Genomic DNA, 14,495 nt, shown 5'->3' on the forward strand with positions numbered 1-14,495 from the left:
CAGTAACATTACATTTGTGGTCAGTTTGTCGAATAGGAGTTCCACCAACTTGTTTGAGCTATATAAATGAGAAGCATGTTGTGAAAATAAGCTGAAAACCTTGGGATGAAATATCTTCCTCCTACAATTGGCAGATCGTTTTAGTATATCCCTCCAACAGAGATGGTCAAAACATCCCAGAGGAAAATTCATTAGTGAAGCCCGCCATTCTAGATAGTAAATTAATGATAGAGAGATATATCAGATTCAGGGATAGCTGTGTGCATACTTTAGGCCAAGAAGAACAGGTGTTTGACGGGTCTGAGACCAGTGCTGGAGAGCAGCCTTCGTTCCCCTGCCAGGATCCAGAGAGACTGCAAACCACAGCACTGACGTGAAACACGGCCAGAGCACTTTCCATGTTTGAGTCTAGGTGTTTGTGCCAAGCAGCGCTTCCAATTCCCAGCATTCTGTGTTATTGAGTTCTTTCTAACAAAGTTCACATTCTTACCGGAGTCAGTGAAGATGAACTCAGGAAGGAAAAGAATGAAATAATGGCAGCCTTAGTTCATTCAGAGGCAACTCATCGTCATTATTAGGAGGTCATTAGCGTAACCACAGGAATCCCACGTTTATTATTTAATCAGCAAATAATAAGCCGGAGACACAGTCGGGGAAAAATCTTGCAGAGTTGCAGAGGACTTTCCATTTCATGTGGTCACACACACTTTACCACGATTGTGAGATGCCATTAATCAAACCTTTAAAGATCCAATGAAATCAAAATCAAAGCTCTTTAACGTTTAGTCCATGTGTGCTGGCTTTGAGGCCATCTGTATGCTAGTGTTGATGCTGACAAAATTCACTTTTAGCAGATACACAGGCATTTTCTTCATCCAGAAAAATAGGAAAAATATTCTGACGTGGAACCTGGAAGCGCTGAACGTAAACAGCGTATGAGAATGACACAGAAGAGAAGATATCGTTGAATAAAGTAATTATTTTTGTTTTGTTTTTTTTGTTTCACAAAAAGTATTCTCATCGCATCATAAAATTAAGGTTGAACCACTGCAGTCACATAAACTGTTTTACCAATGTCTTTAGTAACTTATATATATATATTATATATATATTTTTTTTTTTTTTTTACTTTTTTCTGAAGTGTATAGTCATCTCTGATCTATTCCTGTGCAACAGGCTTAGTAGGTTTCAGTTCGTCCTCTGATTGAGAACTGTCAACACAGAGTAGATAAATATGAACTGAGCACTAATTAGCAATTATTGAACATATGCTACTCCTCAGTCACATCTCCCTCTAGCCAGACCACCATCTCACCCTCCGCCGCCTTGACGTCCAGCACCACATTTACCATTCCTCAACCAACACTAATGACTCTACAGGCTTCCACTTGAGAAGCGAAACTATTTAAATCCCTGTGAATCTCAGCTTGGGTGGTCCGTTCGGTGGCTGTACAATGGATTACACCCAAATCTCTGCTTGTGGAGAATCCTAAGAGACCATTTAGGGAGGATGAGAGTGTAATAGAACCACAGGCCATGATCTACAGATGGTGCTGAAGTCAGCTGCTAATGTGCGTTAAAGAGGGTCTCAATGTCGGTCATTCACAAACTGTCATTAATAGAATTTTGCAGTGGGGATTTTTGAGTGAATCTAGCTATTTTGAAATTCTGTCTTTTTTTTTTTTTTTTTTAATGTAGTTTGAAGTTTTGCTTTACGAGAACCTTTGGTGTTTGGGTTCCATGCCAAACCACAGTCAGTCAGTGAGCCGTCATTTATCCGAGACCGTCTGGATTGGCAGCTGGGACCAACTGTTACAGTTTGCTTTGTGGGATTTGTTTCATACAGAAATAAACAGATATTTTAACCTAAAATAAAAATGTGATCCTCTGGTAAAAACCATGCATAAAGACAACATCACCACTGAGAAGAGAAATTCTGGATAATTAAAGTATTAAGCTCTGTTTAATTTCAACTCAATCTCACACTTCAGTAACATATGTACAGTATAAAGCTATAAATGGGAGAAATTTAAACCCTGAATATTAATATTCACCAACCCAGGAGTTCTGCAACTAAGACCCACAGTAGTGTTTTCCCCAAGTATGTCATATATTTTAGGTTAGAGTGGCTTGATCGTCCTATTGTAAGTGAATAAAATATTTCCTGGGGTTTGAATTAACAAAACATTCTTTGACTCAATACTGAATTAAAATAATACAAATCTGATGCCTTTGTGCACAACAGTGAGATAAGTCGCAATGGGAAGTTTATATAAACGCTATCAGTAAAGTCACATTAGATTGATTTGGAACAAAAGAAAAACTATTTCTACATTTATATACTTCCTAGCAGGGTTGCCAGGTTACCTACCCAATTGCTACTCAAAACTATCCCAAAACCATCCCAATTGCATTCCAGTGGGGTCCCCTGGTAAAATTTGCATTCCAGGGGCTAAATATCATGTTATTTGGGTCGCTTCAACCCGCAGCAACAGTGTTAAAGGTGCCTTAGAATTAAAAATTGAATTTATCTTGGCATAGTTAAATAACAAGAGTTCAGTACATGGAAATTGCATACAGTGAGTCTCAAACTCCATTGTTTCCTTCTTCTTATATAAATCTCATTTGTTTAAAAGACCTCTGAAGAACAGGCGAATCTCAACATAACACTGACTGTTACGTAACAGTCGGGATCATTAATATGTATGACCCCAATATTTGCATATGCCAGCTCATGTTCAAGGCATTACACAAGGGCAGCCAGTATTAACTTCTGGATCTGTGCACAACTGAATCATCAGACTAGGTAAGCAAGCAAGAACAATAGCGAAAAATGGCAGATGGAGCAATAATAACTGTTCATGATCCATGATATCATGATATTTTTAGTGATATTTGTAAATTGTCTTTCTAAATGTTTCGTTAGCATGTTGCTAATGTTAAATGTGGTTAAAGTTACCTTTGTTTCTTATTGTATTCACTGAGACAAGAGCCGTCGCTATTTTCATTTTTAAACACTTGCAGTCTGTATAATTCATAAACACAACTTCATTCTTTATAAATCTCTCCAACAGTGTAGCATTAGCTGTTAGCCACGGATCACAGCCTCAAATTCATTCAGAATCAAATGTAAACATCCAAATAAATACTATACTCACATAATCCGACGCATGCATGACGATCACTTTGTAAACATCCATTTTGAGGGTTATATTAGCTGTGTAAACTTTGTTTATGCACTGTTTAAGGCAAGCGTAAGCTCCGTGGGCGGGGAGCGTGAGCATTTAAAGGGGCTGCAACATAAATCGGCCCAAAATAGGCAGTTAAAAAAATGAATAAAAAAAAATCTATGGGGTATTTTGAACTGAAACTTCAGACACATTCAGGGGACACCTTAGACTTATATTACATCTTGTAAAAAAACTGTGACGAGCAGGGCGGGCGAGAGCCGTGAGGGAACGGCGCGAGGCCGGTGACGCGAGTGATAACGAGCATCACCTGTGAGGCGTGCCGGCCTCGAGTCTCTCACGGAGGAGCTCCGGAGGCATAAAAGGAGGAGTGACATCAGTGAAGGACTCGAGGCCGGCACGCCTCACAGGTGATGCTCGTTATCACTCGCGTCACCGGCCTCGCGCCGTTCCCTCACGGCTCTCGCCCGCCCTGCTCGTCACAAAAACGTTCGATGGCACCTTTAATGTAATCCAATTCTGTAGGAAAACTATGCACTTGGCAACACTGCTTCCTAGATACTATGGAAGTTAATTGCAGCTTTTATCTCACTATTTTTCCTCACAATTGCGAGTTTATGTCTTGCAATTCTAACTTTATTTCTTGCAATTACGAGATCTAAGTCTGAGTTGTGAGTTATAAACTCAACAGTTATGATGAAGCCTGAATTGCGATTTTTATATCTCACAAATGTGAGAAATAAAGTCAGAATTGTGAGTTTATATCTCACAATTGTAAGAAATAAAAAGATATAAACTTGGAATTTTTACTTATTTTTTTAATTAATTTCTTTCAATTGCAGGTTTATAACTCACAATTCTGATTTTTTTTTTTTTTCCAGAAATGAGTTATAAACTCACAATTGCGAGTTATAAAGTCCAAATTGCGAGATACAAACTCAGAATTATGAGATATTATCTTTTTTTTTTTTATTATTCCCTGGCAGAAAAATGTTGATGCAAAATGAATGACAGAAAGAGTGAGCTCTCTTAAGGATGTGAAATGGCCAATTTAATAATCTATGCTATTTTCATTAAATGAAGCCTGGATACATGGAGTCTTTAAAATTAATTATATTTTGGTAGTTGAAAGTAGTGATGCTCCGATTGATCGGCCACCGATCATGATCGGCCGATATTGGCTAAAAATAGCTTGATCGGCGAACCCCAAAAGCGCCGATCAAAAAAGCCGATCACGTGACGTAAATTACTCGCACGGCTTTTTCACATGTGCATGCACGGCGCACAGGTACACAACAGCAGAGCGGAGCTTGTCAGTGGCAACATGAGTTCTCCCATCTGGAAGTTTTTCAAAGTGTCCGATAAAGACGTAAAGTTAGCCGTTTGCAATGTATGCCGTGATGAAATCCCTCGAGGTAGAAGCAAGCAATGTCATTTTAACACCACTAACATGATTAGGCATCTTAGAACATGCCATACAACTGAATATGCCGAGTATGAGAAACTAAACCAGCCGAAGCCAACAACGTCCCCATCCCTCAACCAGCCGACTGTGAGTGATGCATTTAAACGATGCATTTATGCATTTAGTGATGCATTTAAACGACGTGAACCATACAGCAGGGATAGTACGAGGTGGAAAGACATCACGTTTGTGGCAGTAGCCAGTTTTGGTGTAACAAGCTTTACATATAGCTGCCAATTATTAAATGTAATCAGTTTTTTAAGAGGCTACATCCCATTAAGCTGATCTGATGTGTGTTGGTCTGTCTAACCCCTCTTTGTTTGGAATAATTTTATGTTACTCTGCCTTATTTGGGAAAGATGGCCTACAGTAGCCTTAAGTTATCTCATTTTCTAAAATAAACACTTGGTGGTTCTTCAAGATCTTGACTCTAGCCTATTTCAACAGTTTTTTTTCTCAATACAGTTAATTTAGAGTTAGTTTCATTTCTACAAATGGTGCAAACTCTGCTAGATTATAGATAAAAGATTCCCATTCCCCTGCCATTCTGTGATTGGCAGTGATCAGCAATCGTCAGATCATGATCTTGGTGAGCGGTAATCGGTGATCGGCCCCAAAAATGCTGATCGGAGCATCTCTAGTTGAAAGCATAATCAAATTAGCCAAACTATTTAGGGCGGTGATGGGTAAAACGTTTTCAAATATATGAATTCCAAACCACTGCAATCTGTGGAGCGTCTACAAGCACAGAATCCTTGGAGATTCCTTGTGTGTGTTAATGAGGCATGATTGCTGTAAATTTTTAGAGACCCATGCTGCATTGATTTATAAAGAATTCAGGGAAATCATCTCATATATATATATATATATAAGAACCTAAAGGGTGGTATATCTTTCATTGATAGGAAATGCTACAATAACCAAGGTGCAGGTTACAGTATCAAACCAGGATGTAGAAACTGCAAGGTTTAGCCCACAGGATATGACATTACATCTGGAGATCATTGAGGTCCACACACACACACACACACACACACACACTTGGCAGCTGGTGGTGAACTCAGACACGGGTCAGACACATCACTCACCGTGAGAGAAGGATGTTGCAGTTCTGAGCCCGGCGGCCATCGATGACAGAGAGCTCTTTGACTTTCTTGGAGCTCAGCACATCTTCCTCAGCCTCTTTCTGCGGTCAAAAAGATACATTTCACTCAAGAGCAACTTTAAAGATAATCAGAATTCAAATAAAAGAATCAATACACTCAAGACTCTTCTGAAAGTTTATATAAATGCTATCAGTAAAGTCATATTAGATTGATTTGAAACAAAAGAAAAACAATTTCCACATTTATATACTGTCTAGATACTATGGAAACTTGTTTCTGTCAAAGAATAAAAAAAAGATAATTGCGACTTCTTATCTTACTATTTGTTTCTCATAATTGTGAGCTTATATCTTGCAATTCTGACTTTATTTCTCGCAATTGCGAGTTATAAAGTCAGAGTTATGAGATATAAATAATTGTGAGGAAAAAATTGTGAGATAAGAAGTCACAATGGACAATTCTTGCAAGTCCGAGTAGTGGGTAATAATCTCAAAATTGTCGCAATGGAAAGTTCATATAAACGCTATCAGTAAAGTCTCATTAGATTGATTTGAAAAAAACAAAAAAAAAAAACAACAAAAAAACAATTTCTACATTTATATACTTTCTAAATACTATGAAAGTTAACTGCGACTTTCTTAATTCTGACTTTATTTCTCGCACTTACGAGATCTAAGTCTAAGTTGTGAGTTATAAACTTAATTGTGAAAGTCAGAATTGAGATTTCATATCTCACAAATGTGACTAAAGTCTGAATTGTGAGTTTATATCTCACAATTCTAAGAAATAAAATCAGTTTATAGACAAAGATATAAACTCGCAATTCGGACTTAATTTTATTAATTAATTTCTCGCAATTGCAAGATTATAACTCACAACTCGGCCTTTTTCTCAGAATTGCGAGTAATAAAGTCCAGATTGCAAGATATAAACTCAGAATTGCAGAACTGTGAGATAAAAAGGTCACAATAACGATTTTATTTTTTAATCCCTGGCAGAAAAATGTCTCCATAGGATGCAAAATGAATGACAGAAAGAGTGAGGGGGTAAAGATGATGCAAACACTATTAGATCTGTTCAACCACTTACCTGTTTGCTGTTATTGACCATAAAGAAGTCCTAAAATGCAGGCAAGAAGCAAGGAAGATGCAGCACATGTTAGAGAGACCGAGTAGTCTAGTGAATTCAGCCAAGACAAACTCAAACAGGCACATGATGACATTACTGGGGTGGTGAATGGTGAGCGTGAGGGTGCATGAAAGCAGAGCCTTATGGGAGGTCTGTAAATGCAGTGTAAATGTGTGTGTGCACTGAAAGATGCATGCTAGTTGATCATGAATGACTGGTTAAAGCTAAACATCACAAGCTACTGTACCTCTCCAATTCCACCTTGACAGGTGTATCAAATCGACATGCTCCGCGATTGCTTTTTAGTTGCATGGTTAAGTGAACATGCATCTAATATAATGAATTTTGTTATTTTTCTAAAGCCTGTTCTTAATGTTGAAGCCTGCAGAGTAAAAATAAAAAGAGCAATTTAGAGAAATAATGTCGCAATGACAAAAATACTCGCAATTGCAGGAAATAGTTGCATTTTTTAAGTCAGTTATGAGAAATAAAGCAGCAATTATGAGAAATAGCCACAACTGAAGGAAATCAAATCACAGTTATGCAGAAATAAAGTCATAACTGTGATATTACATCGTAATGTTGATACATAACGTTAATAGAAATAAAATAAATTTTATATAATTTAATAATTAAAGATGAGAAATAAAAATGCAATTACAATTATAAGATATAAATCGCAATTACTTTTTCCTTTAACTGCAAGGAAGAAACTTCCAAACCATAATGCTTCGAAAGTCAATTAAATATATAAAATTGTGAGAATTTGATGAAATTGGAGAGGTTTAATGAATATATATTTTATTGTATTAAGCATGCCCTCAAAAAAGTTATTTCAAAAGCTTACAGTACTTAATGCATTGTTTAAAATTATGGTTATGATTATACAAACCCAATGAGGTCCCAACCTCTTTTTTCTTTTTTTCTTCTCTAATTTGACTGTAAAGCCATAAGAAATGAATGCAATCGCTTTATAATGTGACTAAGTGTGTGGTTTACCAGCCGTAATGAGGACGGTTTGCCAATGTCTGCTTTTCATAGAAAGCTGCTGGTGATATCAAGGCATTTTATAGTCTGCTAATTTAAACCCCATGCTCTGTGATGCAGGATTACCATGGGTAAACGTATGAATACCATGCATGAGAAACAGTAAATGCTTTGTGAGATCATCCTGGACACAGAAAAAAATGAAAACCAGAGAAAGGAGCTTTGTTTAGTAACCTGTTGCCTCTGATAGGCAGAGAAGGTCTTCTCAATGTCCACCAAGTCTAGGATTTTGAAAACTTTGCTGTCGTCGACGTCTGCCCAGACTGTCCCCTCAAGCTTGTTCTGTGGGAGAGATTGGGAAATTTACTCAATTACCATCCAGTTTAAAGTCACATGTTGTAAGTCACATGGTACATTTTGTTCACTGTTAAACTCTGAATCTAAAGTAAATAATGCATTGAGAAGTTCTATGAAGATGAGACAAAAAAAAAAAAAGACATATTAATAATATAGGAAAATAATAGTGTATAGATAAAAAATAGATTCATGAAATTTAAAATGCATAAATAAACATTTTTATTTCAATGATAAAATGCATATATAAAAATAGATTCAAGAAATTTAAAATAAATAAAAGTTTTGTTAAATGCTAAAGAGTATAGATAATTATAGTTTCATGAAATTTAAATAAATAAACACAAAAAAGTATATAAAAATATACATCATAAAATATACTTTTTCATGAAAATACAAGTTTATAGCAGAATAAAATAAAGACGTCACTATTAAGGGATTTAGGGCAGACATTTCTCAAGAATTGGGTAAATAATGTTTTGCGGTGGGCCGGTTTTGGTTTTGGCTGGGTGTTCTTTATTTTTATTTTTTTATTTTATTTTATTAATTTTTTTCCAATTTGGCTGTATTTTGCTTTATTATTTACATATGAAATGTATAGGATTTATCCATGTGAAATGTATAAGAATATTTGGTTTCAAGTGAATTTATACTTTAATGTAATTAATATCATTTTTGTGATTATTTAAGTGTTTTATATTGATAATGTTTGTGTTTCCCTATATTGATTATTTGTTTTGGATAAATTAACAAAAATAAAATGGAAGAAAAAAAGAAAAAAATAAGAAAAGAAAATACAAGTTTAAAATCTAGTCCTCTATGATCTGACAAATGCTGACAGCCTGGCAAAATTGAGGACAGTTTTGACACTAATTTGCCTCACTTCCAAAAGTGTTTCTTGATTAAAAGCAGAGGCTTAAGAAACAGATTTTGTTCTCTGTGAGTGTCAGGATGACCCAGTCTGCTCCTATAATCCATGCCAGTCTCACCTCAGAGAGCTTGGCCCAGTTAAAGGACTTGAGTGGATTGGCCGGCTGAGGAATGTTTTTCTTCTTCAGGGATGGTCCCATGGGAGCTCCTGGCGGAGGCGGAGCTCCACCGAAAGGAGGGCGTCCAGGGGGTGGCGGGGGGCCGCCAGGGGGCGGTGGTGGAGGGGGTGGCATCATAGCGCTGCCCGGCGGAGGAGGTGGTGGAGGTGGCATCATGCCACCAGGTGGAGGTGGAGGAGGTGGAGGTGGTAGCAGAGGTCCACCTGGAGGACCAGGGATGGGAGGACCTCCAGGAACACTGGCTATCTGTCTCTAGATATACATGAGGAATCAAAATTGATATGTCTTTATTAATGTTTGTTTCCGTCAAGACTTTTTTTATTAATATTTGTGACATCATCAGCCTACCGTGCTGAGGTCATGTAGTCTTACAGTCATTTCCGCCACCTGCTGCTTGACTAGTTTATGCTCGCCCATTTCTCTCTCTAACTTCTCTTTCATCTTGTTGAGAGTCTGCATCATCTCCTCCTTCTCCTGTGTTTTCGCGTCACACTCTCGCTCCTTCTTCTCCATCTTCTGTTGAAGCTCATGGTGGTCTGCAGGACAAAGAGGTCTAAATTTTAGGTCTTTACAATGAAGAAACTGGATTCCAGCCAACTGAATCTATAAATCGCCTGTGTTCAGGTTGAGTCAGAATTATCATAATTATGAGATGACAATTCTGAGATGATGACATTCTCACTTTCAGATAGTATAATTTAATATGGCGATGCTTACAATGCTAAATAGATCCCATTTGCATGTTGTTGTTAGAGTTTTAAATTAATTCACTATATGCTGGTTCGTTTTGCATGTTGTTGTCATGATGAAGTCATAAAAATTCACATAACATTCAATTTGTAATTTATAAGGTTCACAATGATGTTTTTTATTGTCAAGTCAGAATGGTGATTTCTACATGAATTGATGAAAATGAGAAAAAATGCATATAAATAATCTGCAAAATAAATAAATATGCAAAATAAATGATCAAACATTTTATTCAATGTAAAACGTATAGATATGGTTTCATGATGTCAATTTGCATGATGTCATGATGGCCTAGTTATTAAAATTGAAGTTGAATTTTATACGTTTAACAAACATTTTCCATTGTTAAGTCAGAACGTTAATTCTTACATGATGTGAACGCACCAATAGTTACAGAGCAGTAAATCTGGATGCAAAAACAGCCTGCTGTAAAAGAAACATCAATGTGTAGAACATATGCTGACCTTTACGCATTTTTTCCGCCTGTTCCTTCCACTGTTTCACCTCATTTTCATTGACAAGCCTGAAGGAGGGTAAGCGATGTGATTTAAGGAAAAACTCATTAATCCAGTACAGATAATCTTGGTTTATTTGGCAAAGACTTAATGAGGGTATTAAAAAATGCTTCCTATAAATACACCACAGCACCTTGCCAAAGAAAATCTTTATAAAAAACCCAATTATGAGAAAGTTGTCTGAAACAAAAAAAGCAAACTCACATTCGAACCACATTCTTTACATTGAAGTTTTCTAATGGTGTGACATCAGGGTCGTGACCTTTGTCATTCTGCAGGACCATCTGTTGGACGATACGGTCCAGCAGCAGCCAATACTGCACTGTGTTCCCACTTCTCTTATCTAAAACAAAGTGCATATTTAAAACATTCGTGCATGCAGAACACTTAAAATCAAAATGGTTAAATATATACTTGATTCTTATTTGTCAGTTGTGGCATTCTGCGGTCAAATAATTTTGTGCTGTATAACTGCCAAAAAAACGAATAGCTTTGCACTAATGACGAGCTGACAGTACATTATTATATCCTTTAATATTTGGTGGAAAAAGTCTGCATAGCTTATGGTTTCAGTTATGAACTAAGTCTAAACAATAAATTCCCAGCAGGAAAGAGTGGGTAAGCTATAGGATCTATTTGAAAGCTACAGGAGAAAAAAAACAACAGATGAAAGACAGATGCTGTCATTGTGTCACAAGAGATGATATTAGGAGGGACAGGTAAGCACTCACGAGGCATGAGCAGGCAATGATGAAGAACAGACATAAAGTGCGGATATGCATCTGTGTGGGCCAGCTTCTTCCGTACAAGCTCAAAAACCTGTGTCGCACTTTTCGTGTCTATATGCATCTGAAAAAAAATAGATAAATTCCACACAAAAGTCTTAAGTCAGAGGAAATTTTATTTAAAATATACACCTTTGAATCAAAATAATACATAATTATTAAAATAATTATATTACTGAAATATAAAAATAATGCTAAATAACATTATACATAATATATACAGTCAAACCAAAAATTATTCAGACATTTTTGATATATTTTTACAAGTGGGTGTAGAACACTATAGTTCATTTATGTAAGTGAGGATAGCAAAATAAAGTAAACTGTGACATATTATACGCAAAAATTCTTCATACAGTGGACTATCAGTAAAATTGATAAAAATTTGGAACCAATGTTTTGCTTAAGTGTTACCTGACATCTGATTTTTTTTTTTTTTCTGACACAGTTTAACTCTGAGCATTTAACTCTCTGCATTTTTTTAAACTATAGTGAATAAACTTTATTAATGAATTAAATACTCAAGGTGTCTGAATACATTTTTGGTTTGACTGTATAATGAAACATGATATCTACTCACAGACTCAAAGCGCCTGGATAATGTGAGCTCATCATCATTTCTCAGCATCTCAAAGTAATCCAAATGCCTGAGGACACACACACACACACAAAAAAAAACACAAAATCAAAAAGTTCAAATTTGCTGGATAAGACTCCAACAAAAAATCTATAGTTAGCAATGTGGACTTTACCTGTCTAATGTAGAGTTTTCATGTGACCTGAGTTTGTCAATGATGGGCTGAATCCCCAACATGAGGAACTCGTATCGCAAATGAACCCGGAACTCAAGGCTGGCCTACAGGTTAATTAAAGAACCATTTGATGAACTTGGGATTTTATACACAACACTTTCTTAAAGGTGAACTATTGGAAGAAATATTCCTTTAAGGACAAATATGAGAGTTATTTCGGTATATGTTTACAGAGAAAAGCACAGATCTAGTCAAAGAGTAAATTAAGATGTGTTAGAACTGGGAAAAAAAGTGTGGAAACAGCCAAAATGACTTACTTCACCAGCTCCTTGGCTTAACACAGCATTAATGAAGGACATAATAGCTGTTTTTAGGCTGACCTCGTCCCTGTACCGTCCTGTACTCTTGTCCAGATCATTCAGCAATGTCTGTGACAAAAAAAACATCATGGGATTAACATTTTCCTGATGCATACTCGTTTGATTGGGTTGGGTTTAAAGGGTTAGTTAACCCAAAAATGAAATTTCACAGCCGTAAAACCAAATTAAGATATTTTTGATGAAATACGAGGGTATCTGAACCACACATAGGCAGCAACGTCATTACACCTTTTTAGGTCCAGAAAGTAAAAACATTGTTAAAACAGTTCACGTGACCACAGTGGTTCAACCTTAATGTTAAAAGGGGCCAGAATACTTTTTGTGTGAAAAATCAAAACAAAAATAACGACTTTATTTAACAATTTAAACTGTTGTCATACGCAGTTGAGGTAGTGCTGGGCGATATATCGCATGTGATTGTCACGCGCATTTCATCAGTAAAGCCGGTTCCCTGATTACCGCTAAATCGCCATCACCTGCTTTCAAATGGAGCGGCATTTAATAGACAGAGCCGTAGTTCACTGACAAACCACGCAATATCGCGTTCATTATCGAAGGCGATTCATCTGCGATAATGAACGCGATATTGCGTAGCTTGTCAGTGAACTACGGCTCTGTCTATTAAATGCCGCTTCATTTGAAAGCAGGTGATGGCGATTTAGCGGTAATCAGGGAACCGGCTTTACTGATGAAATGCGCGTGACAATTGCATGCGATATATCGCCCAGCCCTAAGTTGAGGTAGCGAACGCAGTGCGGCGCTATTTTAACAATGTTTTTACTACCTTTCTGAAACTCAAAAGATACAATGACGTTGTTGCATATGTGTGGTTCAGAAACCCTCGGATTTCATCAAAAATATCTAAATTTATGTACTGAAGATGAACGAAGGTCTTACGGGTGTGGAACAACATGAGGGTGAGTACTTAATGACAGAAATTTCATTTTTGGGTGAACTAACCCTTTAAGATTATAGACAAAGTAGCCCACCTGAAATCGTGTGCGCTCACAAGAGAACTTCTGATAGTGCAACATGGCCTCCAGAATCTTCTTGTGGCCTCCCGGCACTAAACACACAGCGCCCATGATCTCCAGCACCGCCACTTTGGTCTTGATGTTCTCGGTGGCCAGACTCTGAGCGATGATGTTGATGCTCTCCGTGTGAGAGAGCACGTGAGCGCGACCCTGGGAGTTGTTCATCAGGGCTTTGATGCAGCCGATGAGGGAAGTGTGGATCTGAGACTCTGTGGTCTCATAATCCATGCTCTTCAAAAAGTTCAGGATGCACGTCAGGCCGTCCAGATCAATAAACCTTGTTACAAACCTATGAGGAATAAATTCAGCTGTTTGTTAAAGAGCTTTCTTAGTCGTAATAAATTTGATAAGCCATGAAAAAAATAAATAAATAAATAAAGCTTTAATTTTAAAGGTGTGGTGTCATATACTTTTGTAAAATGTATTTATAAAGAGAGAAACAATGAAATATTAATACCTGATTATTATGTTGTATTAAATGTATACTTTTTCCTGTGAGCTTTTTGTTTTTCTATGCATTTTTTGCATTTCAGATAAATACCTTAAGTTTAGTGTTTTGTTCTTCCCTCATATTTAAAATAATAATCAAATATAAAATGTTTTCCTCTCATTTTGATGGTTTCATCAAAAATATCAAAAAAAAAAATCATTATTTTTTAATATGTTAAAATTCAATTTTGATATAAATTTAATTTACATTAAAATATTTTTATTTAAATATATTTAATATTTTTATTAAATATATATTTACTTTTTTTTTGTTTAATTTTTTTCCCCATTTTATTTATTAGCAAAAATGAAGAGGCGACAGGAAATAATGAGGAGAAAATGGTGCAATGGGATTGTCACATGACATGGGCTGGATTCAAACCCACATTAAATTTGCAACATGAAAACCACAACTCAATGTGTCTGGAGTATGTGTGCTAACCACTAGGCCTTTTCTTCAAAAAAAAAAAAAAAAAAAAAAAGTAAATGTGAAAATGATAAACTCCTTAGGGA

At 36.4% G+C, this 14,495-nt stretch overlaps 1 protein-coding gene across 11 annotated transcripts in view; it reads right to left on the bottom strand.

Moving 5' to 3' along the window:
- Window positions 1-14,495, bottom strand: part of daam1b (dishevelled associated activator of morphogenesis 1b) — a 110,460-nt gene that overhangs the window by 14,754 nt on the left and 81,211 nt on the right. For 10 of the 11 annotated variants that reach the window (XM_067383646.1, XM_067383647.1, XM_067383648.1 and 7 more), the window contains 12 exons: window positions 13,449-13,782; window positions 12,397-12,507; window positions 12,080-12,183; window positions 11,908-11,974; window positions 11,274-11,391; window positions 10,747-10,885; window positions 10,492-10,550; window positions 9,626-9,813; window positions 9,218-9,529; window positions 8,109-8,216; window positions 6,849-6,878; window positions 5,742-5,839 (listed from right to left, as the gene is read on the bottom strand). In XM_067383646.1, coding sequence (XP_067239747.1) covers window positions 5,742-5,839; window positions 6,849-6,878; window positions 8,109-8,216; window positions 9,218-9,529; window positions 9,626-9,813; window positions 10,492-10,550; window positions 10,747-10,885; window positions 11,274-11,391; window positions 11,908-11,974; window positions 12,080-12,183; window positions 12,397-12,507; window positions 13,449-13,782 — 1,668 coding nt within the window. The remainder of the gene's footprint in view (window positions 1-5,741; window positions 5,840-6,848; window positions 6,879-8,108; window positions 8,217-9,217; window positions 9,530-9,625; window positions 9,814-10,491; window positions 10,551-10,746; window positions 10,886-11,273; window positions 11,392-11,907; window positions 11,975-12,079; window positions 12,184-12,396; window positions 12,508-13,448; window positions 13,783-14,495) is intronic. The other variant, XM_067383654.1, reaches the window with a different exon arrangement.

The sequence above is a fragment of the Chanodichthys erythropterus genome, chromosome 4 (assembly GCF_024489055.1).
Source record: "Chanodichthys erythropterus isolate Z2021 chromosome 4, ASM2448905v1, whole genome shotgun sequence".
NCBI classification, from domain to species: domain Eukaryota; kingdom Metazoa; phylum Chordata; class Actinopteri; order Cypriniformes; family Xenocyprididae; genus Chanodichthys; species Chanodichthys erythropterus.